General features: G+C 45.2%; 1 protein-coding gene across 2 annotated transcripts in view; it reads left to right on the top strand.

The window, feature by feature from the left end:
- LOC148523435 (laminin subunit beta-1-like) overlaps nucleotides 1-25391 on the top strand; it is a 139779-nt gene that overhangs the window by 20146 nt on the left and 94242 nt on the right. The window contains exons 1-2 of one of the 2 annotated variants that reach the window (XM_088473224.1): nucleotides 9324-9403; nucleotides 17186-17282. In XM_088473224.1, the coding sequence (XP_088329350.1) occupies nucleotides 17246-17282 (37 nt within the window). In that variant the 5' untranslated portion in view covers nucleotides 9324-9403; nucleotides 17186-17245. Of the gene's footprint in view, nucleotides 1-9323; nucleotides 9404-17185; nucleotides 17283-25391 lie in introns of those variants that run through there. The other variant, XM_088473225.1, reaches the window with a different exon arrangement.

Below are 25391 nucleotides of genomic sequence, written 5' to 3'. Positions count from 1 at the left end.
ATTACCCAAAAAATTGTGAGCCTCCCCCGACTTCCGGGAGAGTAGGTAATGTATAGGGGCCTATCCATTAGCAGATAAAATTGAACGATGAACGATTTATCGTTCAGTCGTTCTATTTATCTGCTAATAGATAGGCTCTGAACGATGAAAATGCGCACTCCCGCGGCCGTCAAATTTTTTCTTTTGTCTCTCCAACTTGTTGGTTAATTATCGCTTATCGCTGGCAGATATTAGAAATATCTCTCGCGGTAAACGACGAACGATATTTTTAATGAAAATGAATAGAAACATTAAAAAAATCCACTCCCTGAATGATGTCATGCAATATCGTTCGTCGTTTGCAAAAATCTGTCATGTACATGACGGATATCTGTCACCGCAGCCCCAGGGATTTTCAAGGGATAAATCTTTTGTCTTTCATCTTTTGAAAAAGATCTGCTAATGGATAGGCTACTTATGTATGACATAAGGACATTTCTTGCGTAATGTGCATAGTACAAACGGTATGTTATTTATATTGTTTTAAATTCTTTTATTCATCAGAGCAATAGTATAACAAAGATACAACTGTTGATAGTATTGACAAGTAATACATAGAAAAAAAGATTCATTAATGACAATAACATACAAATGGTATTAGATCAATAATATGTATATCGTTTTCTTCGTTGAGCAGAACCGAAATAAAACATATATTTCTTAAAAATAATCCAGACATAGCAGACACACCCCCCAAAGACAATAAAATATCCAAAATCCAACTAGAGGCAAATTCCCTCTTAACCCGTGGCCTGAAACACAATAGGCGGATCATCTTGTAAAATTCTTGTTTCATACCAAGAGGTATGTCTAAAGCATAAATGGATTTTACTACGTAATTCCACCGTAAGGGAGTCTATAAAGCCTTCCCATAATTGAAAAATCTCTGCTGTCTTAGCCTCCTTATGTAGTGTAGTCTCTAGCCAATCCATTTGAAAAGCAAAAAATAATTTAGCCCTAAACAAAGAGACCGACGGGGGATCTGCATGGGTTCACTTCTGCAATATACATTTACGAGCCACCGCAGATATAATCAATAATATTTTTTTACTATCTCTCGTACCCGAAACATGTGGTGGTAAAATTCCCAAAATCGCCCACTCCGCTGACAATGGGAGGTAACTGACCAAACATCTAGATGCGAATCTATTAACCGATGACCAAAATGTGCGGATAAGGGGACATTCCCACATGCAATGAGTGAAATTTGCTTCAGAAGCCCCACATTTAGCACATCTACTATCATCAGACAATCCCATCAAGAACCTGCGGTGGGGGGAAAAATACCCATTATGATAAATATTGTAAAACATCTCTTTATACATGCTTGATGAAAGTACTGATTGGGAATAAAGAAATGAGCGCAATAAACCCTCCATAGTGATATGGGGAAATATATTACACCAAATAGATAATCCCGTAGAGATTTTTGAATGATCTAAAGGGGTCTGAAGAATTTGGTAATGAAGGGAAATCACTCCCCTACCTCCCATAGGTCTATTCAATAGTAGGTCCAAAGAGTTGGACCAATCTTCTGGAGAGAAAACACGTATCATAGAGCTCACATAATGCTGTGCCTGGTACATTGCCAAAGAATGAGAATGAGGTAAATTATATGTATTCATCATTTCCGCCACCCGATAGGGTCTACAGTTCTCGATGTCGACCAATGCCCGAACATAAGGTATTCCCCTATCTGACCACGACGAGAAGGGCATTGAAGCCTCCCCGTTTTGAAACTCAGGGTTTAGTAGAAGTGGGAGAAAAAGAGAGTGGTGTGAGTTTAAATTTCGTTGTTTTCTAGTGTATTGCCAAACTCTCCATGTAACCATCAGTAAGGGATTATTAACAATATCCTCAGAAATCTCCTGTTTATGGGAATGGAGGAATGCCAATATATGTTGGTCAGGTAAAAAAAGTTGGTCCATCTGTGAGTCTGTAAATAAATCAGTCCTGTGTATCCAATCTCGGATATATCTTAAGATTCCAGCATGACTATATAATTTTAAGTTAGGTAAGTTAACCCCTCCATTGGCCTTATTTTGCTGGAGTTTCAATAAGCCAATACGAGGTCGTTTGTTCTTCCAAATAAATTCCCTAAATGTTTTATACAAAGATTTTTCATCCTCCTGGGAAAGCAAAATCGGCAACATCTGTAAGGGATATAACAATTTCGGGAAAGATATCATTTTCAATAAATGGATTCTACCCAAATATGATAACATGAGGTGTCGCCATTTGGACAACTCCCCCACCACCTCCCGAATTAGCGATTTCATGTTAAGATCATATAGGTCCCCTATATTTCGAGGTAGTTCAATTCCCAAATATCTGAGTGAAATAGGGACCCATACTACCGGATATAAATCCCCCCAGTGTGGTTTCACTATAGGACCCAAGAATAATGCCTCTGATTTGTCTGAGTTAATATTAAAACCCGAAACCTTTGCAAAATCTGACATTTTATCAAAAATTTTTGGTAGAGTTTGTTCTGGGTCCGAAACATAGAGCAATAAATCATCGGCGAAAGCCTGGACTTTAAGTTCTTGAGAACCCATCCGAATACCTTTAAAATCTGGCCAAGATTGGAGAACCCTCAGCAGTGGGTCTAGAGCAATGTTAAATAACACTGGGGACAAAGGGCATCCTTGTCTAGTGCCCCTCATCATTGTGAAGGAAGAACTACAGGTGCCATTGATCATTAACGTAGTGGTCGGTTCATGATATAAAAACCGAAATAAATTTGAAAAGGGTCTACCAAAATCTCGTAGTTCAAATATTTTAAGCAAGTGATTCCATGACACTGTATCAAATGCCTTTTCGGCATCTAAACTCAAAAGCATTTCTTCCAAATGGGATCGGGAGCTAGAATGAGACACTATAGCTGCCAGGGCTGTTCTAACCCCTTTTACCGAAAACCTACCCCTTGTGAAACCCAACTGATGATGTGTTAGGATTTCAGGCAAAAATAATTGAAGGCGATTGGCCATGATTTTGGTCAGTATTTTGAAGTCCTGGTTCAGAAGTGTGATATGTCTATAGGATGTAACTAATTCCGGGTTTTTAGAGGGCTTAGGTATGACTATGGTAAATGCATCATTAAAATTTGGATAGTGTAATTGACCTTCCAATATGCCCTTGAATAATGTAGTAAGAAATGGAACTAGTTGGGGTTGCAACATCTTATAATATTCCCCTGCAAAACCATCAGGGCCCGGAGATTTGTTATTATGGAGGTGAGAGATAACCTCTGAAATCTCTATTTCCGTAATATCTTGAAGTAAAATATCTCTTTGGGTTGGAGTAAGTTTCGGAAGCTCCGCCTCATTCAGTAGGTCACTACGTAACTCAGGGAATTCTGGGGGAGCCGTATATAAAGACTTATAATAATCTTGAAATGTGGATACTATGTCGGGTGTAGATATCAAACGATCAGCTGTAATAGGGTGTCTTATTGTTTTAATAGTGTGCCGAACGTTATGCACCTTCACCATATTAGCCAGTAGGCGTCCCGATCTATTGCCCCATCTATAATAGCGGTTTTTCGCATAATCTATCTGAGTCCAAGCATTGGTCAACAGAAAACTCTCCAATAACTGACGGTGTTGTTTGTAGACCTCAAAATTGTCATCAGAGGGGTCAGCCTCATATTCAATATAAGCCGTATGCACAGCACCATGTAATATGTCATATTTACTCCGATATTCCCATCTCCTCCCAGCCTGGTAAGCCAATATATGACCTCTAATTACCGCCTTGGAAGTTTCCCAAAAAAGCACTGAGTCCTCCCAATGTTCTATGTTGTCATCAACGAAGTCCATCCATTTGGACTGAAGATATTGTTTAAAGTGATCCGATTGACTAAGAAAAGACGGGAACCTCCAAAATCTATGTGACGCTTCGGAAAATTTAGTTTGGATATCTAAGGAAACCGGAGCATGATCTGATATGACTATGCTATGGATATCACTAGAACGTACAGACGGAATCAATTGATCATCCACTAATATGTAATCAATTCTAGAGAGTGATCTGTGTACTCGAGAATGATAGGAGTGTGTCCTGTCAGTGGGGTTGAAAAGTCGCCACACATCACATAAATTGTGAAGTGAAAGCAATAGCCCCACACCCCCCAGTCCCGATGATGATAAAGAGGCTGATGATCCAAGTCTATCGAGCATCTCATCAGCTACCCCATTAAAATCCCCCCCCACCAGCAGGTTCGGAGTGGACCGACCCAAAAGCAAATTAGAAATTATTCGAAAAAATTCCAAGTTAGGAGAGTTGGGGGCATAGATATTCAGGAGAGTATAGGGTTCACCCCGTAAAAGCACATTCAGTAAAATATAGCGGCCCTCCGGGTCACATTCTGAGCTAATTATAGAATAGTCTAAGCGTTTATGAAACACTACAGCCACACCTCTTTTTTTAGTGACAAAGGAAGACGAAACGCATTCCTTGATCCAGGAGCTACGTAGACACATATCATCCAAATGCGCCCAATGTGTCTCCTGCAAAAATGCTATATCCGATCCTAATTGTTTAAGGTGTGTAGCCACTCGTCTACGTTTGATTGGAGAGTTCAATCCCCTCACATTCCAGGAGACCATACGGATAGAATTATGTATTGTGGAAACTAAAGTAGAGTTAGCAGTGGAAGGCATTTATATTATCTAACCCCAGTCTATAAAATGAACCCATGCAGATACTATGAACCACCATGTCCGCCCCCCATCCCGGCGAGTGGAGGGCCAGACTAGAAAAACAAAAAGGGGGGTGTCATCTGCCACGCCCAAACCATTCAAAATGAGAAATATTCCATATATTACCATTAGAACATCATTTTGCTCTGACAAACTCCATTTTCATGTTATTTACATTGTAAATGTTACCATTGATACAAACTGTTTTAACAGTTGTTTTCTCACCGCAGTATAAATTGGACCTTTTTTATTATGATTTTATATTGTGTAATACCTATTTTTTTACAATTCCCACTGGACTCTGTTGAGTCAACAAAGGATATATATATATATTTTTTTTTTATAGCATAACTTGTCTTGCTAAAATAAATACAATATATTCCAATACTCAAAACCCTCTCACCCATTTATCATAAATAGAGAGCTGCTGTTTTTGCGCCTACCCACTTCATTGTATATCATTGCACTGATGTCTGAGGATTTCTGCATGTAGGCCTAATATTACATTAGTATTTATATTTATACATCCAATATGGATCTCTGAGGAATCTAGGTCACAGGTCAATCACACAGTAAGCAAACTGTGATCAGGGTTCATTAATTCTTTTGAAAAGAAAATGCAACCCTACTAGGAACAATGTACAAATAAATCCCTGGGGAGGATGGGCACATCACGGAGACAGACAGTACTACAGGATATATTTAATTGGCTTTATGTAAAATCATAACTTTATCCACTAACTACAAACTAGCAAGAAACTTCTTACAAGATAGAACACAGGCAGCGAAGGATTACCGGGTTACAGGACATGTAACTGTATCTTATTGTACCTCTGACGTTAAGGCAACGCAATAACTGGGAAATGACCAATTGCCTACGCTACATTGCCTATAAACTCCATAGCGGCTGATGTCAGCCCACTCTAAGCAGACAAGTGCAATAAGGAGACAGGCAAAAACATTGGCGGGGGAAAAGGTCCAGTTTTTATTTCATTTTAAGTGAAGTTAATATGAAAAAGTGGTGAAGAAAGAACGGACCTTCTCACCGTGTCACCATCTGCAGATGCCTCAGTGGTGTCTGCTGCTGAACTAATTGACTGAATATGGGTTCGGCCTCCCAAATGGCTGCTCAACTAAGTAAGCACTTAAGCTGAGTACACATTAAATGATTTGCAAACGATCCAATATCATTAGCGATTTCCCTTGAACTTCTGGACTAACGATATAGGGCCTGATTCAGAGCCGCTCGTAAGCGGCCGCTCGTTTGCACTGAGCGATGTTCACACAACTGCGCATGCGTACGGATGTAATACGCATGCGCGAACCAGTCAGTGCGGCCGAAACTCGTTTGTTCGCAAAATAGCGAATGTCTGCTATTTTGAGTGACAGGAGGAGGCGTATGTGGGTGGTAACAGGGGAAGGTGCTTGAAAACGGGGAGTGGAATTCAGAACGCAGGCGTGCTTAAATTTCAAAACGGGCGTTTTATGGGTGTGCATAATTAATACAGCAGCGTCAGCGACCACGTCACTTGTTTTTTTTTTAGTCAGAACTACTCGCAAAATAGCGGTTGAAAAAACCAACCACAAGAATAGCGAGCAGTTCATACGCTGTTCGATGTACTAGATTAATCTAATAAATAGCGGACATGACGTATGATGCGAGCGGCCAGGGGGCGTATTTTTCTAAATTTTGACCGCAAGTTTTGCTCGCTCGTTCAGACTTAGAGGCGTGAACAGACCGCAAAGTGCGAACGGTTCATTTGAATAGCCACCCCTTTTTTTAAACGAACGACCGCAAATAGCGAGCGGCTCTGAATCAGGCCCATAGTGCATACACACTTTTGCAATTTTACTAACGATCAAACGATAGATCGTTCGACGTTAACGATTTTCCAAATCGTCAACGATATATCGTTTGCTGTCCAAAATCCCTGACAACTATCTTAACGATTTCTTTAAAATTTAAATACTGGGCTGTACTACGAGACACAGATTCATGCACAGTGAGATCCGTGCATGCACCTGTGTAAGAAAGTTTAAAATATTTTTTTTTTAAAAATCACGTTAGGTCCCCACTAAAGGCACAACCAGCCCCGGACTTTTCTGATTGTAAAAATACAGGGGACAAAAGACGTAGGGGTCCCCTGTATTTTCCATCACTAGTACCGGACTCTTTTTAGCGGGGGTGTAATGCCACAGCCAGGGGAAGCCTTTCACCAAGTTTGACCACTAGCCAGCCCATGCCGGGGATCACTGGGGAGGTGGGGACCCCCCCAATAAAGGGGTCCCCTCTCTCTAGGACACCCCAGGCCTGGGCTAATAGCCCGGGTCTATTCCCATAACTCCAGGGCGGTGGGTGCCGGGTTGATAGTGTAAAGTGTTGCGTAAAAATAGTTGTAATAACATTGTCAGTAGAACTACAGGTCCCAGCAAGCCTCCCCCAAATGCTGGTACCTGGAGAACCGCAAGAACCAGCATGCGGGGCATTAAGGGCCTGCTGGAACCTGTAGTTCAGCTGCAAAACAAATATTAAAATAAAGAAAACACACACACCGTGACTGTATAAGTTTATTACACACATACACACTCACATATACTCTCCTTCAATCCCTGGACAGGTCCTCTCGTCCAAGAAGGTATCCACCGTCTTCTTACAACACAAAAACCCAAAGACCCGAGCCACAGACATAAGTACCGTCCTCCAAGGAAGGTACTTCCCGAATGACATTTCAGCCGCGGCATTTCACTATAGAAAAATCCCAGTGCTGAGTGTTCATTGGTTGAGAGAGGTAAGCCTCCACCTCTCTCAGCCAATGAACGGTTCCCATCATTGACTTCAATGGTGAGAACCGCTAGGTAACCTTTAGTAATATATTTTATAGATAACTGGTAATAAATAAATAAAATAAATACCTCTATGGGGCCTATTCATCATGACTTAATTTTGAATGACATTGTTCACAGACATATCGGTTATATAGTGTTCGTCAACCGAACAAACAATATATCGACATCTAAGTTATTAGATCCCTCCCAGGGGGGAGCCACGAATAGAAACCCATCGGCTTCTATTTGGCAACGCCATCTAAGGAAGGCTTTGCCCACCGCATCCGGTCTCAACCACTTTCAATGACACGCCTGCGACACTTCCATGACACGCCCACGGGCGCCGACAGCCGCGCCGGGCCCGGGATAAGAAGGGGTTGTGACCATATTGCAGGAGGTGTGGCCACGCCCCCTTAGACAATTTTTTGGGGCGCACTGGGGAGGGGGGCGCTGTGAGCCCCTCAGCCTGGTGCATAGCCAGTGGGGAGCGCGATCTGTGTGATCACTCTGCCCACAGGCATAGGAGACTGCTGTGTCTGCTACTTAGCAGCCAGAAGCAGTCTCCCAGTGCAGCCCAGCACACAGCAGCGGGCACAGGAGCCTAATTAACAAGTGGGCACAGGAGCAGCGGGCCCCCGCTGCTCCTGTGCCCGGACCCGGGTAATTAGTACCTGCTCCCCCCCCCTCTCAGTGCCCCTGGACACACCCATAAGACTGCCATCTCCGTGCCTGCGCTCTGCCACCTCCCAGTAACGCCCACTACACCTTTAACACATTTCTGAACCTGCGCGTCTCCCTCAATCGCAACTTGCGACTCCACGCCATCTGGACATATGCGCAACAGCAGCAGAAAAAATATCGCTCAACTGCCTTAGACGTCGGCAGTACCTACGAATCAAGCCTTAAGTAGCAATCGCTTGTTCAATAGGCTCCTGTGCCCAGGAGTTAAGAACAATTGACCTAAGCATGGATGGCATAGTGGTTAGCATTGCTGCTTCACAGCACTGAGCTAAATTTCCAGTCATGGTCCATCTGTGGAGAGTTTGTGTGTTCTCCTCAATGTGTGCGTGGGGTTTCCTCCCACTTTTCCAAAAAAAAACACACTGGTAGGTTAATTGTTCACCTGGGCGGGGACTGATATGAATGACTGAAATACTCTCTCAAAAGCGCTGCGGAATATGTGTGCACTATATACATAACTGGTAATTGCCACAGACGATACTGGATTATGCTGGTCAGTACCGTCTGGCTGCGGACAATAATCTCCGATCGGCACGCTTCACCTATAAATGTCCCCCCGTCATCTCATTTTATTCAGTTTATAGTGATTACAAGAGGCCGTTAATATTTTTTCCAGATTGTTGGTGAGGCAGCTGCCGGTCCTGTAAAACTTGCAACCAGGCCTGTACAAGGGGGCTACGTACGGTAGCAAATAAAAAGCAATGGAGGCCAGAGGCTTAGTGTATGACCCCTAGAGCAGAAAGAATCAGCCACTGCATTCCTGTAGCTTGGAAACCGTGCGCTCCCCTTTCAGACCTCCGCTCACCAGTGACAGTACCAATTTGAATAAGAATCACTCCATTTAGGATCAGGTTGGAGGGAGGGAGAAGCTACCCCGTTATATCTGCCCGCCCGCTCCATCATTGCTTGTTTGTTTTCCCATCGCCTGCGTTCTCACGCTGTAAGTTGGTATAACACCCCCCCTCTGCCCCCCATGCATCGGGAGGCTGGACCCCGTCGGACTCTGCGTAAAGCTGAGAGATAAGATCCTGAGGTTTGCTCCTTGTCACCAGGCTGTAGGAGACACAAGTCTGCAAAGTGACGCGCGTCCCAAGGTAACAGATTCAAACTTCTACTTTGTTTAGGAGTTTAATTAGGTCACTGCAATCCACTATTTAAAAAAGACCAAAAAAAAACAAAAACAGAGGGGGGATAACGAGATAGCTCATAGACAACACGGAACCTGGGAATCGAAACATTTTGCATCTACATTACTTAAGTTTATACTTGTATTTAGAGTTTCAGAGTTTGACACAATAGGCTTGTACTGTATATAACGACAACAGGACTAAAGCTGCATACACACACAATGATTTTTTTGAACGATTATCGTTAAACGATATCGTTTAACGATAATCGTTCAAAAAATCGTGTGTGTATGCAGCTTAAAACCTTTGCCTGGTAAATCTAAGACGATTTCAACGCATGTTGCCAGAACTCTTCAGGTCATGTTAAGAAGATGTGTCATTCGCTGGAGATGTTCCTGTATATTTAGTAGATTACCCTTTTCTAGGGCGTCACAGCTATGATTACTGTCTATGGATCTCATCTACCTACCTCACATCATTTCTGTACGTCCTGCTGTTCCGTGAATGGTCACGTTAATAACTGACATCTCCAGAGATATATTGCATGTCGGGATAAAATTTAAAAATAGAGTATTATCCCATGTGAGCTGGATCTTATACGTACTAATGTATTTGTAGTCCCTATTAAAGACAGCATCATTTAGTAACCACAAGACTGGCCTGGCGCACGTATAGCTCATGTTTCTGCACTTTGGCAGATGGGAGGTCGCAGTGCATGAATCGTGCCGATGTTTGCACAGTTGGACGATGTTTTTTGTATTACGCATGAATATGCATATGATTCGCAGTACCAGTGTGTACATTATTGTCCACCTTTGAATCAGGCGCTTTGTATCTGGAACAAACCATACTGCAATGCAATTGGAACAAGTACATTTATTATTTTTGAATGCAAGGTAAATACCTGCTGCTTTTGCATGTAGCCCACAAGTGCTGGACAGCTTTATTTTCAGACTGCAATTTAGATTTGAGCTAGGACACGCCCCTCCCATATCTTACAGCTGGACTCACGCTGCAATAATCGGGGCGAATAGCCAATTCTCGGCTGCCTGGGATCGATGGTTGTTCCAAAAGCAGCAGGATCTGCTCCCAACTCCTGGAATACTGCGCGACATTCAATGGTTCAGATGAGCCAATAATGTGCAACAAATATAGGGCCTGATTCATTAAGGATCGCTATTGCGATCGCAGCCCCACGCAGGTCTGCTGCAAAACTATGCTAATGATTGTTATCGCATTGTCGTCGCACTGCCGGGATAGAGACGCTCACTGCCTCCCACTGCCGCTATCTCACATCCGTAATACTTTGCAAACCTCCATAAACATAGGTAACATCGAGTAACATCGGCTCCTCATGCAGAATTACAGCAGCCCTGACCTTACTGAGAAATTGCTAACCTCGTCACATTCAGTAAGGGCCTGATTCAGATAGGAACGCAGTTGCAAAGTCGCACGCAATCGGTTGATTAATTTGCATTGCGCATGGGTATGCATCGCAGTGCGTGTGTACAAACTAGCAATTGCGATGGGAAATGCGTTTGCAGAGGCTACGCAGACCCCGAGTACAGTGATTGACAGGAAGTGCCTGTTGTGGGTGGTGACGGGGGGAGGGGGTGATTGGGTCGGGCAAACGCAGGCGTGCCAGTGCGTTTGGACGGCATTGCAGGGGCGTGCATACATTATCCACTGCAATACCATACGCAGCCTGAGGCCTCATAGCGTGACCTGAAGTTAGCAATTCCTGAGTGAGGTCTGACCTGCCTTACCTGTGCGTATGGGTCCGATGTTACTCGATGTTACCGATTATTTTACTATGTTGCCCAAGTATACGGATGTATGTAAGGGGAAGTTGGCGTCCTAATGTTAGGCCGTAATTGCAATGCGATTGTAAACATTTGCATTTCACCACTAATAATAGCAACTGCGCTGCGTGCGTTCTAGCAGAATAGCGATCATTGCTGAATCAGGCCCTAAGTACACAAGCTGCGTATGCAATCGCTATGGCTAATTTATGCACGCCCATGCAACGGCACTCAAACGTTCAGGCACGCCTGTTTCTCCGACCACCCCTCCATCACCCCCCCAAACACTAACTGCCTGTCAATCACTGTGCGATAACGATCCTTAACGAATCAGGCCCATAGTGTGTATGTGATCGAGCCGACATAGAGCCTCATTCAAAGTTGTCCGCTAATGCTGCCGGTGCTGCGTCTGTGTACACAGCTCCTATGCAAAAATATGCAAATGTCACAGACGCTGGGAGAAGTATTTGCAAAGTCTAGCATCTGCACACAAAGACGCAGCACCGATCACAGAACATTAGATTGTCGCAGTCCTGAGCGATCCTATTGTCCCGCAGAATGGCCGTAGGAACTGGGACACCGGAGCCGTACTTCTTGCGTATGGGATCGCGGACGCAGTGTGAGACATGCCCCCAAAACGGTCGTACCAGGCCTGTGTTATTGTCCACCACTCGCCATAACCTCCCCTCAATGCTGCCTGACTGTCAATCACGCTGCGAGTAACAAGTCGCTGCGTGTGACTATGATAATGTACCCTGAACCATGCGCAATGACTTAGACGCAAACGCCGGCTCTGTGTACAACTCTGCATTTAAGAACGCCACATCAACGATCTCCTGAGCAGTGTGTACACTGGAAATCAGATGTTCTCTGTTCATACGATCGTTTCAGCTCTCAGTAAAATTACCCTTGGATCATTTCTCTCATTTACCAAGTGTGTAACTACGGAAGCTTAAATCTTTTTGTACATGTTAAATCTGCCCCGCCTGCAGTGCAACATGGTTTGTCCAGGTGCACAGTTACAGTACTCGCCTTTTGTGTTTGCTTTGCTCCCTCTACCATTAAATTAGTAATTGTTGTCATGACCGATGCATTAACCTGCAGAACAATAATCATTATTATTGCTATCTACAGTAAAAAGGTAGACAATGTCTAGATTGACACCAGATGTTAGACAGTCAGTAGGTCGACAGGGACAAAAGGTCGACACGAAACTGGTCGACATTTTTTTTTCTAACCCTACTCTTTTCCCTAACCCTCCCCTTGGTGCCTAACCCTAACCCTCCGCCCTGGTGCCTAACCCTAACTGTCGGGGTAAGTGCTTAACCCTAACACTCAGGTAAGTGCCTGACCCTAAAAAATAAAAATGTGTTGACCTTTCTTTTTTTGTGTCAACCTTTTGACCATGTTGACAATATGTATATGTCAACATTTGTTCATGTTGACCTTTAGTGTGTTGACCTTATATCCCTGTAGACCTATTGACTGTCTAACATCTGGTGTCTATCTAGACATTGTCGACCTTTTCACTGTAGGTTTTTAGACCGGAGATATGTACAAGACCTAACAGTAAACTCAATCATTAGAACAAGATGCATTTAAAAAAAAGTAACCCTAGTAAAAACGACAGTGGGTATGTGCCAGAGAAAGCCACAGTTTCTAGTGTCACACCCATTTATATAGTTTTGCTGGCACTTAACAAACGAGTAAAATGCATGCAAAAAAAATGCCAGTGGGGTTGACCCTTGCTTGAGTCTTCATGAAGAAAGGGACCTGTACGGCTATCTGCAGTCCCTGAGGTGGGAATGTTATATATCACAATAGACTGATGGCCCTGTGACGCCGCGCAATAAGTAATGCCTTCACATGTGTGTGCCTATTACGCCCCTACTGACCCTGAACGTACCTCATCCCACATAATGAAAACTCACTTCAATACATTTTCATGACCCCAGGACCGCTCTGGTGGGATGTTAAGGTTTCTCTCTGTTGGGTCAATCCAATTTGCCACGAGTCCCCTCGCGGCGCGAGTAAGTGCAGCTGTATGCCGCACTTATGGTATTGCTGGACTCCCTGATTTTTGTTCGAAGTCCCATAGGTCTGCGCACAAAAATGTGCGACTCCGGGACAAGAAGAGACCACGAGGGGTGTGAGTTCGGGTGCTGTTGCCAATGTTTGTATGTGGTTGCAGCGACAACTCGCCCCCTTCGCAGGTAATTGGATTGACCCCTGTATGTCTTATTGACACAAATGGAGGTGACGGAACCTGTAGTCGTTTCATATGCAGATCAGTTTGATACCTTAAATAGGGAACAGCAGAATAAAGCATGGCGGCCACTCTACTTTACCGTTCAAATTCCTCCGTTCCTTGTTCAAGTTCCTCCTTTTTTGGTTCATGCTCTTTGGTGTCCCAGTCTGATTTCTCAGTGTTTCATTGGGTTCATCTCAGCTGCAACTTACTGATCTGCCTTATGTAGTTTCCAAATGGTCTGCTCGTTTGGATGGGAAAAATATGCAGAGCATTTCAGATGATATGAAAAGATCTCTTTGGACACAATGGGGTAAATTTACTAAGATGGGAGTTCTATTAAGAAGTGATGTTGCCCATAGCAACCAATCAGATTCTACTTCTCATTTATCTAGCACCTTCTAGAAGATAATACCTGGAATCTGATTGGTTGCTATGGGCAACATCACTTAATAAAACTCCCATCTTAGTAAATTTACCCCCAATGATGTGTAAATGAAACTTTAACTTTTTCACGTCAACCCCTCTGCATCCTTATCAACGGAACCAAAACTAGATTGGCCCCCGCAGGTATCGCCATCTGAAGATGGCGTTAGCGTGTTGTAGCCTATGAGCTGCACTTCGTGGCGCCTGTGCTGTCAGTGGGACTGCGAATGAGCAGCAGCCCCGGCAGCGCTCCGGGCACATCACAGGGACGGGCACCGGAAGGAGCCACTGTCCCAGGGGGTGCAAGATGATACATTCCGGCGCTATGATCGCATCTTGCAATGTGTTAATGAGCGGTAATGTCTTGCCCAGATCACATTGCAAATGCCGTTATTAATAAATGGACCCCTATAGATTATTACAAGTAAAGAATGTTTTGCAGAATGTTTTTGTACAAGTTTTTGGATTGAGATGATCAGTTCCTGTAGACAAATGGCGTTCCTCCCTTGTGTTGTGCTACATATAAAAGTGGAGGTTATTTTATTTCAGGGGAGTCAAGAGGTCAGACTGAGGCTCCTATACATGAGCTCTTTAAAATAACAGAGAATTGTCCCAATCGGCAGAGCTTTTGCTACTGATCCATCCATGACCGGAGCATGCTGGGAGGGCGGACCCCTATATGAGTTAGGGGGCGGATTACGGCGAGACCCTATACTGAATGGGATGATGTTGTCTTGCTGGGTGGCTAAGTCATTCATTCATCTTTGTGTTCTGCGGATATTTGAATATTTATGTGGTTTCCACAAAGCCACAATTATGTAAGTAAGGGGAATAATTCATGGTCCATGCAAGAACATGACAAATGCACCCTGTGCTAACCAAGAGCAAAGCCAGACGCCTGCAGCCTATTCCTGGCACAAAGTACCGCACAGAGAGCAGCCAAAAGTCGCTGTCTATGATACACCTGTCCACAACTCCTGTGACATCAATCTTATCATTATATATAATGGCTTCAAATAATTCAATATGAGAAAAATAAATACAGTGCAGCTTTATGTCTCCTTTCATGTGCAAACCGCGTCTCTCAAGCCATGCATGCTGGGATTTGCAGTTCCCTAACGGCTCGATAGCTGCATGTTGGCTACCTCATTCTAAGCTACATGTTTATGTGTGTGTGTATATATAATATAAACACTTATGGTAGTTTTTCATGTATATATATATGTGTGTGTGTGTATATATATATATATATATATATATTATATATATATATATATATATATATATATGAAAAATAACATTGTGTGACAACTTGCCGGTTGTACTGTAAAATTGTTTAAATAATGTCAATCAGGCAAAAAGACAAAAAGAAAGTCCAGAGAGCCTATAGACTACATTTTAGAAAATTGTTTGCGGAGGGGGATCCAATGGATTTACGCATGCGCAGCCCAAACGTGGAAGTACTGTAAGCTATCACGTGAATTTTTACTCTTCCCTGGGACATGTTCCTCTTGGAGAACTTTAAATAAATCACAAAATTATTCATTGTTGCCACTGTAGGGGGTGATAAGAAATGTCACTTAACGGCGGAAGTGTCCCATTAATAATACATTGGTTAGTAAAAGAGAAAGCTTAGTTGAACTAATTGCAAGACCTGAACCTATTGTTGAATATGACTGGAAAGAAATAAAATGGTCATTGCTAGATTAGAAAGGAGGAGAGAGGAGCCGGAAAGGGCACTCGAGCATTAGTTGTGAGTCACTTAAAATTCTCAACCGTTTCTCATGAACAATTCAACTGTTGAGCCTAAACTTTATCTTCTCATGGAGAGGGTTAGCCAAACTCCAGCTATGGTGCCACAGCTTGCTCAGCTTCAGATTTGTGGGTGTTGGCTTCCTTCTTGTGGAGAAAGGTCTCTCATTGGTCTTTTCTAAAATGAATACGCCCATACAGTTTTATTATTGCTGGTTTACTGTGGCCTCTGAATTCTATGACGCCTTTAATATAAAATATAGGTGGAGTTTAATGCAAGTCGGCCGTCTTTTGCCTTTGGGTTTACAGCCCCCATCGTTAACAATGCGCACTTGTGCCATCCCTATATCTGGTGCATAAGATCTGTCTCAAAATAGACGCATTTACGCGTGCGTATAGGCCGCAATTCCATCAACACGCCGTCGCTAAACTAGGGCATGCAGGGCTGTAGAGAGATCTGACGGGGCCCGGGTACTGGCGGGGACGTGGCCATTCCAGGAGATTTGGCCACACCCCCTCTTAGAAAAGTGCAGGAGGGCACCTCCAGGGCGGGGGGGGAGGTTTGATCTCTGCCAACTACTGCTGACCACACCTGTATAGCAGTGCAGCCGCAGCGGCCCATCGGGCAGTGAGAGGAGACTGCTGCAGCTGATGTGCCACTCCGGCTGCGCCGCTATACAAGTTTGGCCAGCAGTAGTGAGCAGAGGTGGTGGAGGTGGTTGCTGTCCCGAGCACCCGCTAGGCCCCTCCAACTGGCCCAGGAAGTAGTACCCGCTCCCCCCCTCCCTGTGGGCATGTCCCAGTGTTTTTGAGTCCCCAGTAACTATAAACATTGCAAGTGGCCTGGGGTTTCCATCTCCAACAATGGATCTTTCTGCAGCGTTGGGCTACATTCTGCCCCAGGCCTTGTCCATCAGAGTGCTGCATTTTCAGATGCCCATTTAGCGGCACCCAGGAGTAGGGCTCAGAATGGATAAATCACAGACTTAACTCCGGAGGTTTGGGGGTGACTGACATGTTTTTGAAAAGACGCCAAAGACGTCGAGGATCCCAGCCCACCACCCACGATGAGCTAATAAAGCCACCACTGATGAGCTAATAAAGCCACCACTGATGAGCTAATAAAGTGTTTCATTTGGAGAAGTGTAAAAAAAATAAAATAAAAAGTTCCAGTGGGATGATGGGGGTACCTATACGATGATTGTATACTGCAAAGTGGGAGAACCCCATCAAAGTTTAGGCTATTATAGTTACGGCCCTTATAGGAACCTAAGGAAGATGTCAATCCTGGTGGCAATGTGAAATTAGGTAAATCCGTATAGGGAAAATACATGATGGAGTCTCAGCGGCCAGGATTATTTCCTGAGTGAGCGCAGCTGTCTGCCAGATGCTAAGACATTACATTAGGGAATGGATAGGACAGGACCTGTAAAGGTCAATTCTGTTATGATTTTTATTTATTTATGTGTGTTGGGATGTATTAAAAAATTTACTAATTAGAATTTTTTTTTCTTTTTTAAGATCGGGAGCTGACGGGGACTTGAGGAAATTCAAATTGCAGATGACCTTTCGGTAAACAATATGGAGGCACAATTATTTGTGTGCGTCCTGCTGTTTGGTAAGCCACCGGTTTATTCCTTACCTATCCTGTGTAATTCACTCTGTTCTTTCAGCAGACAAAATGTATTGCATTGTAGTATCTTCAGTACAGCGAGTCGATTTTCTAGGACCTCTTTCATTGTATTCAGCAACCACGTACCCTTGTCACAGGACAATTTCCAAAGCTATTCATACTACCACTGTGTTATGGATGGGAGGTGTGTGCAAATTTGCCATGTGTCCTGGAGTTGGTGGCTTCTAGGAGAACCACTTAGCTGGGGTAGCTATCAGAGAAACACCACATCTCGCCAAGCTTCAACCTGAAAGGATCAGTTGTGAGGGACAGTGCTGAAGTTAATGGGTAAACGAATTCAGAATTATGAGGGACAAAACCAAAGTCGATGGGATGGAGAATTTAGAATTGTGATGGATAAAGTGAAGTCCATGGACAGGAGAAGGTAGAGTTGGCGAGGGACAAAGTCAAAGTCCAAGGGTTGGAGAATGTAGAACAGTGAAGAACAAAGCTAAAATCCATGGGTTTGGGAAGGTAGAATCGTAAGGGACAAAGACAAAGATGATGGGTTGGAGAAGATAGAATAATGGCGCCTGAAGCTGATGTCCATGGGTCCATGGAGAAGGTACAATAACGAGGAGCATAGCTGAAGTCCATGGGTTGGAGAAGTACCATAATGAGGAGCATGGCTGAAGTCGATGATCAGGCAAATAAAACCAAACTCTACGAAGCACCAACAGAGAAATGCTATTTAAAATATAGCTTGTGTAATGCTTGGCAGGACTGAGGGCCTTATAAGGCACCATGCAGATGAGGTCTCTTAGTCCTGATTTATGTGTTCCTTTATCAGAAGTTCAATTGTGCAATTGCCAGTGATGATGGCGCACTGCCACTTATCGCCTGTAGCTGGTATTGTGGTGGATCCTCAGTGTCAGTGATGTTTGTACACTGCCACCTGTCATCCATTGCTGGTATTGAGGTGGTTCCTCACCTAGTGTCAGTGATGGTGGTACACTGCCTCCTGTCATCCATAGCTGGTTTTGTGGTGGATCCTCACACAGTGTTAGTGATGGTGGTGCACGTCCATAGCTGGTATTCTGACAGAACCTCCACACCATGTGACTGGATAGGAACTGTCCAATCAGGTGCCTTGTACTCTATACCCATATTGTATCCCAAATCACACAATGATCATTAAATGGAATTTCCACACACTGTTTATGCCCTTGTTCACCAATGTTGATGACGTGCACTACCATTTTACCACTAGTGCTTTCATATAATCAACTACGCTGCTGCCACTAACAGAGAGCAAATGTGAGTCCCTAATGTCTATGGGAAAGGCAAGCTCTGGAAGGAAGTGGGAGATGGGAGGCTGTCATAATCTTTCCCACTTCACTTTGAAGAGATGACTTTACACACACATGTCCTGAGGGTAGGAAATGAGCTTTACCGTTGAAGAAAGAGCACTTGTTGGTGTACATAATTCTTCTTTGCACAGTGTGAGCTATGAATCTGGAGCACTGAGCGGATTTGATTTCTCCTCAACAATCAGGGCTCTACTGTAGAGATCACATGATAGCTGGAATGCCAGCATTAGACTGCAACCTCTGAAGCATAGAATATATGTCTTGTGATTCTCCTGAGGTGCAGTGGATAGGAAAGGAATGCGCGCTTGGTCCATTGCCTACTTTCTTACAAGAACACAGTGTTCCTCTAACCATCGGCCTGAATTCTCAATACATGATATACATTCACACTGGCCAAGACTAGTTCCATCATTTTCAATGGATCGTATCCCTTTACCTTTATTTTTAACTTTCCTTTTGTTTTTGTGTAGTGGAAACATAAAGGAGTGAATGTGTAAAATAATTAATGTTATTGAATGTTATATATTTTTAGGGGGCCCTCACTTTAGCACGCATTGTTTGCCTTCTCTTCCCCATAATGCCTCCCCCCCCCCCCCAAGCTCTCCTGTCAGCCTAATGAAGATGTGATAATGGTGATGGGTGGCCAGGTTCGGCAAGGAAGGTCAATATTGCAGAGTGCCAGCAGACGGGCTCCTGAATTTGCCCGTAGTCAGCACAGAGAGATTATAACATTATTATACCCTGCATGCACATCTTCAGCTTACAGTCTCTTTAACGTTTACTTTAGTTTTCTGTAGGTAATGTTCTAATATATTTTCAGCCTCCAGTTTTCAGTGTCTTCTTGGGACATTAATGTTGCTTGCAGGGCCTACAGAGAGCTCCTTTGATTTAATTTTGGGATCCCCTATGCTTCCTCACCTGGGATGGTGCCATCTGCCTCACCATCATCTTAGCTTTGCGCGCTTTCATATTGATTTATCGTTTTTCATGATAACAAGGCGGTTCTTTACATTGTGCCTTTGTCCAACCTAAGGTTGTCTCTGGATCTTTAAAATTGTTGTGGTGACACCATCCTATGTGGGGTGCTGGACTAACCCTACCCCTCGTAGCCTAACCCTTACCCTACCGCCCCCCCCTGCAGACTATCCCTAACCTTCCCCATCGTAGCCTAACCCTAACCCTACGCCCCCCAGCCCAACCCTGTCCCACACCCTTGCAGCCTTACCTTCCGCCTAGTGCCTAACCCTAACCCATACTTGCCTACCTCCCCCCCCCCTATTTGGCCAGGAGCATCACAAAAATCGGGTGCCGCTCTCAGCCCCCCGGAAAGGCAGGCAAGCCTCCCAGCAGCCGCTGACCCTTCTTCCCCACCCCCCCACCACGATTGTATGAAGTCCCCGACAGCGGGGGGACGGTGATGGAATTCATGCCAAATTGCATAATTTTGCGGGGCCAAAATGACATGTTCACGTGGCCATGCCCCCGTTCCACCCACAAATGTCGGCCAAGTCCCCCGATTTTGCCGACCTGGCTACCCCCTCCCGGGAGGGGCAGGCAGAATGTCGGCATCTATGCCCTAACCCTAAACCTAACCCTAAACGTAATACTTACCGTCAGTATGCTGGCGGTCAGGAATCTTTAGCCGGGATGCCAACTGTAGGGATTCCGGCTCCGGTATTCTAAGCACCAGCATCCCGACCGCCGAAATGGTGACTACATCCCTTCCCTATTAGTATAGCAGTGACTCCTATGGATTGCATCAATCATTTTGTAGATAGCGGCCTTTTAACTGTTATCTATCATTGATGATTAATCTTTTATTTATTATTGATACTTGAAGCTGAACATAAATACGCATTCATTTAAATTCTGTATGTCTTTAAATAAGTACAGAAACTTCTAGTTCCACAGGTTGCACATAAGGGGGTATATTTACTAAAGTTCGATTTTAATCGATTTAAAATCGATCAACATCAATGTTGTGTTTTTGGGGCTAAATCACACATTTGCTAATACTTAAAAAAAAAAATTGTCAGTAAATGTATGATTTAGCCCCAGAAACACAATATCGATGTTGATTGACTATTATCAATTTTAAATCGATCAAATTCGATTCAAATCGGACTTCAGTAAATATACCCCAACGTCTCTGAATAATCCAGAGTCACACATTTTACTCGTGACCTTTCAGTGGGAGCTGTAGATTTACAGGGTAATAGTTCAAGTTCATTTCTGCTGCTCACGTCAGGTCAAGGTCATTGTTGCACAAAGAAATTCCCTGAGGTATGTTGCCCAAGGACAGTTCAAGGTCACTGCGCAGATAGACGAGACGTCTCGGCACCTGAGCATCATAACTATTCCAGATGACACATTATCCAGCAACAATAGGCTACATGCCTGGAAAGAGGAATATGGTCTGAACAAATGAGCTCTAACATGGCAATAAAGCCTGATTTGTCAGAGAGTCCCGTGGTTCCTCTTAGCACTGGTCTTTGTTACTCAATGGGCCACACCTTGTACCAGCTAATGTTTAGCTCGGTTAATGCTCTCTGCTTGTAAACCCTTCACATTCCTTCCATTCCACAGCTGCCCGCTGTACAGGTAAGAAGGTGTCCCGATTAACCCCTCAGATGTCACGTCCATGGATGTAAATGTCAACCGGTGTTGTCAGATTAACCCCCTCACATATAAAATCTATGGGCCTGATTCAGACCCACTCGCGAGCGGCTGTCCGCTCGCAAGTGGGTCGATGTTGTGCACTGTGCATGCGCACGACGGCGGGAGCTCCGTCGTGCGCATGCGCCAGACGCGACGAGCGAAGGACTTTCCTTCGCTCGTTGTGTCTGATCAATCAACATCGACAGCACGCCCCCTTTGGTGGGCGTGCCTCCCTGACGGGGGCGTTCCCAAGGGAACGCCTACCGTCAGAAGCCGGCCCACTGACATCACTAGTGATGTCAGTGGGAGTGATTTTGGCTTTGATAGAGCCAAAATCACTCCGGGCCTTGCGGTTGAAAACCTCAACCGCAGGCTCCGGCTCGCAGTTTCGCATAGCGCTTGCGAGCGGGTCTGAATCAGGCCCTTAGGGGCAGAGCAGGATTTACACCTCATGGGGCCCTAGGCAAGATACCGGTTTTGGGCCCCCCCTCCCTCAAACAATACATAGCACTATATTTTCATTCCAGTGCCCCTCCCTTTACAGCACAGACCCCCTCACAGCACAGACCCCCTCACAGCACAGAGCCCCTTACAGCACAGAGCCCCTCTCCCCTCACAGCACAGACCCCCTCTCCCCTCACAGCACAGACCCCCTCACCCCCTCACAACACAGAACCCTTCACCCCCTCACAACACAGAACCCCTCCCTTTACAGCATAGACCCTCTTACCGCACAGGCCCCCTCTCCTCTCACAGCACAGACCCCCTCACAGCACATAGCCCCTTTCTTTACAGCACAGCCCCCTCACAGCATAGACCCCCATACAGCACAGTCCCCCTCTCCTCTCACAGGACAGACCCTATCTTCTCACAGCACAATGAGGGGAGGCCACATAACACAGAACTCCCTCCCCTTACAGCACAGACATCCTCCCCTCCTCTCCTCTCACAGCACTTACTGTACCTGCCGTGGACGCTGCGGGTCTGCAAGGCAGAATGGCCATGGCTCCTCAAGTGTGGCTCTTCCTCTGCCAATGCCTCCTCCTCCTCAGTGTACTAGTTGCGACGTGATGTGATGACGTCACGTCGCCGTTAACGATGCAAAGGCTCCTGGGCCACGGAGGTGAGGCAAGTGAGTGACAGTGTGGAAGAGTCACTCAACAGGACCCTCTAAGACTCGGTAATGATAGGGCCAGCCCTGGCCTGTAGCTCCGCCTCTTCCTCCCCTGCCTGAGCGTCCTTCCCCGTGCCGTACTGCTGCAGTGTATACTGTACCAGGCTTGTAGCAGCCAGTGTGGTGTGCGTCCTCTCCCCGGCTGGTGGCAGTGCAGCAGGTTCTCCTCCAGGGCCAGATATCAGGGGGGCCCGGCACGGGCCCCTTGGGACCCGCCGGGCCCTAAGCAGCCGCTTAGGTTGCCTAGTGGTAAATCCACCCCTGCTTAGGGGGAGATGTATCGCCCACCTGCGACTTTATGCGGATGCCGTTACAAACTCCTTCCCTTGTGTACATCCATTTCGGCTTAATGTGCAAGGACTATGTCGCACACTTTTAGCGCTCATGCATGCTATAATACCGATTGTTGCATCCTTGTACACCACCATCGGTCGTCCCATCAAAACTTGCACCAGTCCTAACCCAGGTGCAGTGTCTCTATCTCACCACGGCCTCCTACACCTGCGACTGTGCCTTTGTGTACGCAGCTGCTTGCATTGACACGCCCCTGCAACAGTCCCATAAGACGCCCAAGCCCATTATTGCGTGCACTGCTAGCCATCGCCCCAGGGGCATTTCTAGAGAGGAGGGGGCCCGTGTGCAGTCTCCGACATGGGCCCCCTCCTCTCCGCCCGGCGGCCGGCAGTGCACGGCCAGCGCCGGAGTTATAGACTCTGGGCACTAGAGTCTATAGTGTCTGCACAGGTCACCGGGAAAATGGCCGCGGCGGCCATTTTCCCTGTACTGCGCATGCACAAATGATGGGAAAATGGCCACCGCGGCCATTTTCCAGTCGTTTTACAGCGCCGGACCCCCACGTCAACGCGGGACTCCGGAGAGGTAAGTAATATTATGGGTGCAGGGTGTGCTGTGCGGGGCTCCCCTAGACCCAGTGCCGGCAGTGCACTGAGCTGTGCACTAGAGTGTGCCCAGAGTCTATAGTGTCTGCACAGGTCACCGGGAAAATGGCTGCGGTGGCCATTTTCCCTGTACTGCGCATGCACAAACGACGGGAAAATGGCCACCGCGGCCATTTTCCAGTTGTTTTACAGCGCCGGACCCCCACGTCGACGCGGGACTCCGGAGAGGTAAGTCATATTATGGGTGCAGGGTGTGCTGTGTGGGGCTCCTCTGGATCCAGGGGCCCGTTTTCCCCGCACACCCTGCACCCATTATAGATACGCCCATGTATCGCCCAGTTACCACCCAGAAACGCACTGAACTTTTCTACAACATTACTGAGCATCACACAACACTGTTACCATTTTTATTTATTCAGACACTGACTGTTAGAAATCTACGATGTACCTTGAGCTTCAGGAAGCATGAAACAATGTAATAGAAAATCAATCCATCTAGCTCTATATCAGGATTTTAACTAATTTGTTTGAGCAAAAGTTTTGCAGTCTCATAGGTAACAGAAAATACTGTAATCTAATGAATTTACATACATACACATACATGCCATGTGATGTCCAACGCAATTATAACTAATATGTCATACGCATTTAAGCGTTTTGCCCTGTATCACATACATTTAGCCGCTGTAGAGGAACTGTCATTGATCCAGTTTTACACATAGACTATAAATCCTGTGTAATGCAAACTTATCTATGTAGGGCCTTATTCATTAGTGGACGGATGGAATTGCAAAGCTGCTTGCAATTATGTTAATGCAGCCGGAGGCATCATGCCTCCTGCAAGCATTAATGATCTGACCTGCGTCCACGGATACGGCATGGGATCATATGCGTAATCCCTGGCTGGCTAAGTGACTATGGGGTCACGCAGACCAGGTATCACAGATGAGTAAAAGAGGACAGGAAATCTCTGTCAGTTTACGGAGATCCTGGCTTCTTTCCTCCCCCGCAACGGCGGCGACACGCTCGCCTGAGCATCGCCGCCCCTTCCCCGCCCCCAAACGGAAGCAGACTGTCAATCACTGACAGTCTGCTGCCAGTTTACGTGCGAACTGGCAGACCCGTTCTGCACATGCGCAGAACGGGTCTGGAGCCGGGAATCTGCGTTCAGCAGCGCACTGCTAAATTAGGCCCACAGTTTGTATAACCCCAATTATATTAGCATTTGTAGCTTAACCTAAGATAGACATTAATTAACTGTTACTAATAAAGTGTGATGACTGTGGCCTATATTGCACTTGTGATCTGTGATATTTCCAAATTCCCAATTTTTCATTCCCGCTGATCACAATATGGATTAACAGTCAGGAACCACCCAGCCTCCCAATTCACTATGTGGAACCGAACTCGCAGTCTCGCAAACCTTTGATCACTGACTTCATAGGAAGTATGATTAAGTCCGATGAAAGCGAAGAATAGCAGGACAGAGATGTGGTAGAGAGGACTTGTATCCAGAACAATTCAGAGTCAGTCAGTTGTACTAACACAGCATGTATATCTAATTTAACTCAGAATTACCCTCCGAATATCTCCTGCCTAATCTACCAAACACATTCATGGGGTTTGATGAATTCACTGTGTTTTTATTTGTACATATTAGTAATAGAGAGGTGCCTCCAGGGGAGTGAAGGGGTTTTGAGGGCAACCTATCATGCTATGAAGCCTATTTATCAACAAATTTTATCATACGCAACGAGTGATAAACGTGTTGCGTATGATAATGGTGCCCCAGCCAATCAGCTCCTAACTGTCATCTGCTTGAAAAAAGACAGTTGGGTGCTGATTGGCCTGAGCACCTTTTACCATATGCAACGAGTTTTATCGCTTGTCGCGTATGATAGTATTTGTTGCTAAATAGGCCCCTATAAGCACTATACACTACATCAGGTCATATGATCTCATCATCATGTGACCACATCCTTAAATGAGGGGGTGTGTCCCGAATCTGAACACT

The sequence above is a fragment of the Taudactylus pleione genome, unplaced genomic scaffold, assembly GCF_031769625.1.
Source record: "Taudactylus pleione unplaced genomic scaffold, aTauple2 ptg000133l, whole genome shotgun sequence".
Lineage (NCBI taxonomy): Eukaryota > Metazoa > Chordata > Amphibia > Anura > Myobatrachidae > Taudactylus > Taudactylus pleione.
The sequence above is the reverse complement of the archived record's forward strand: the minus strand, read 5'-3'. Positions and strand labels throughout refer to the sequence as shown.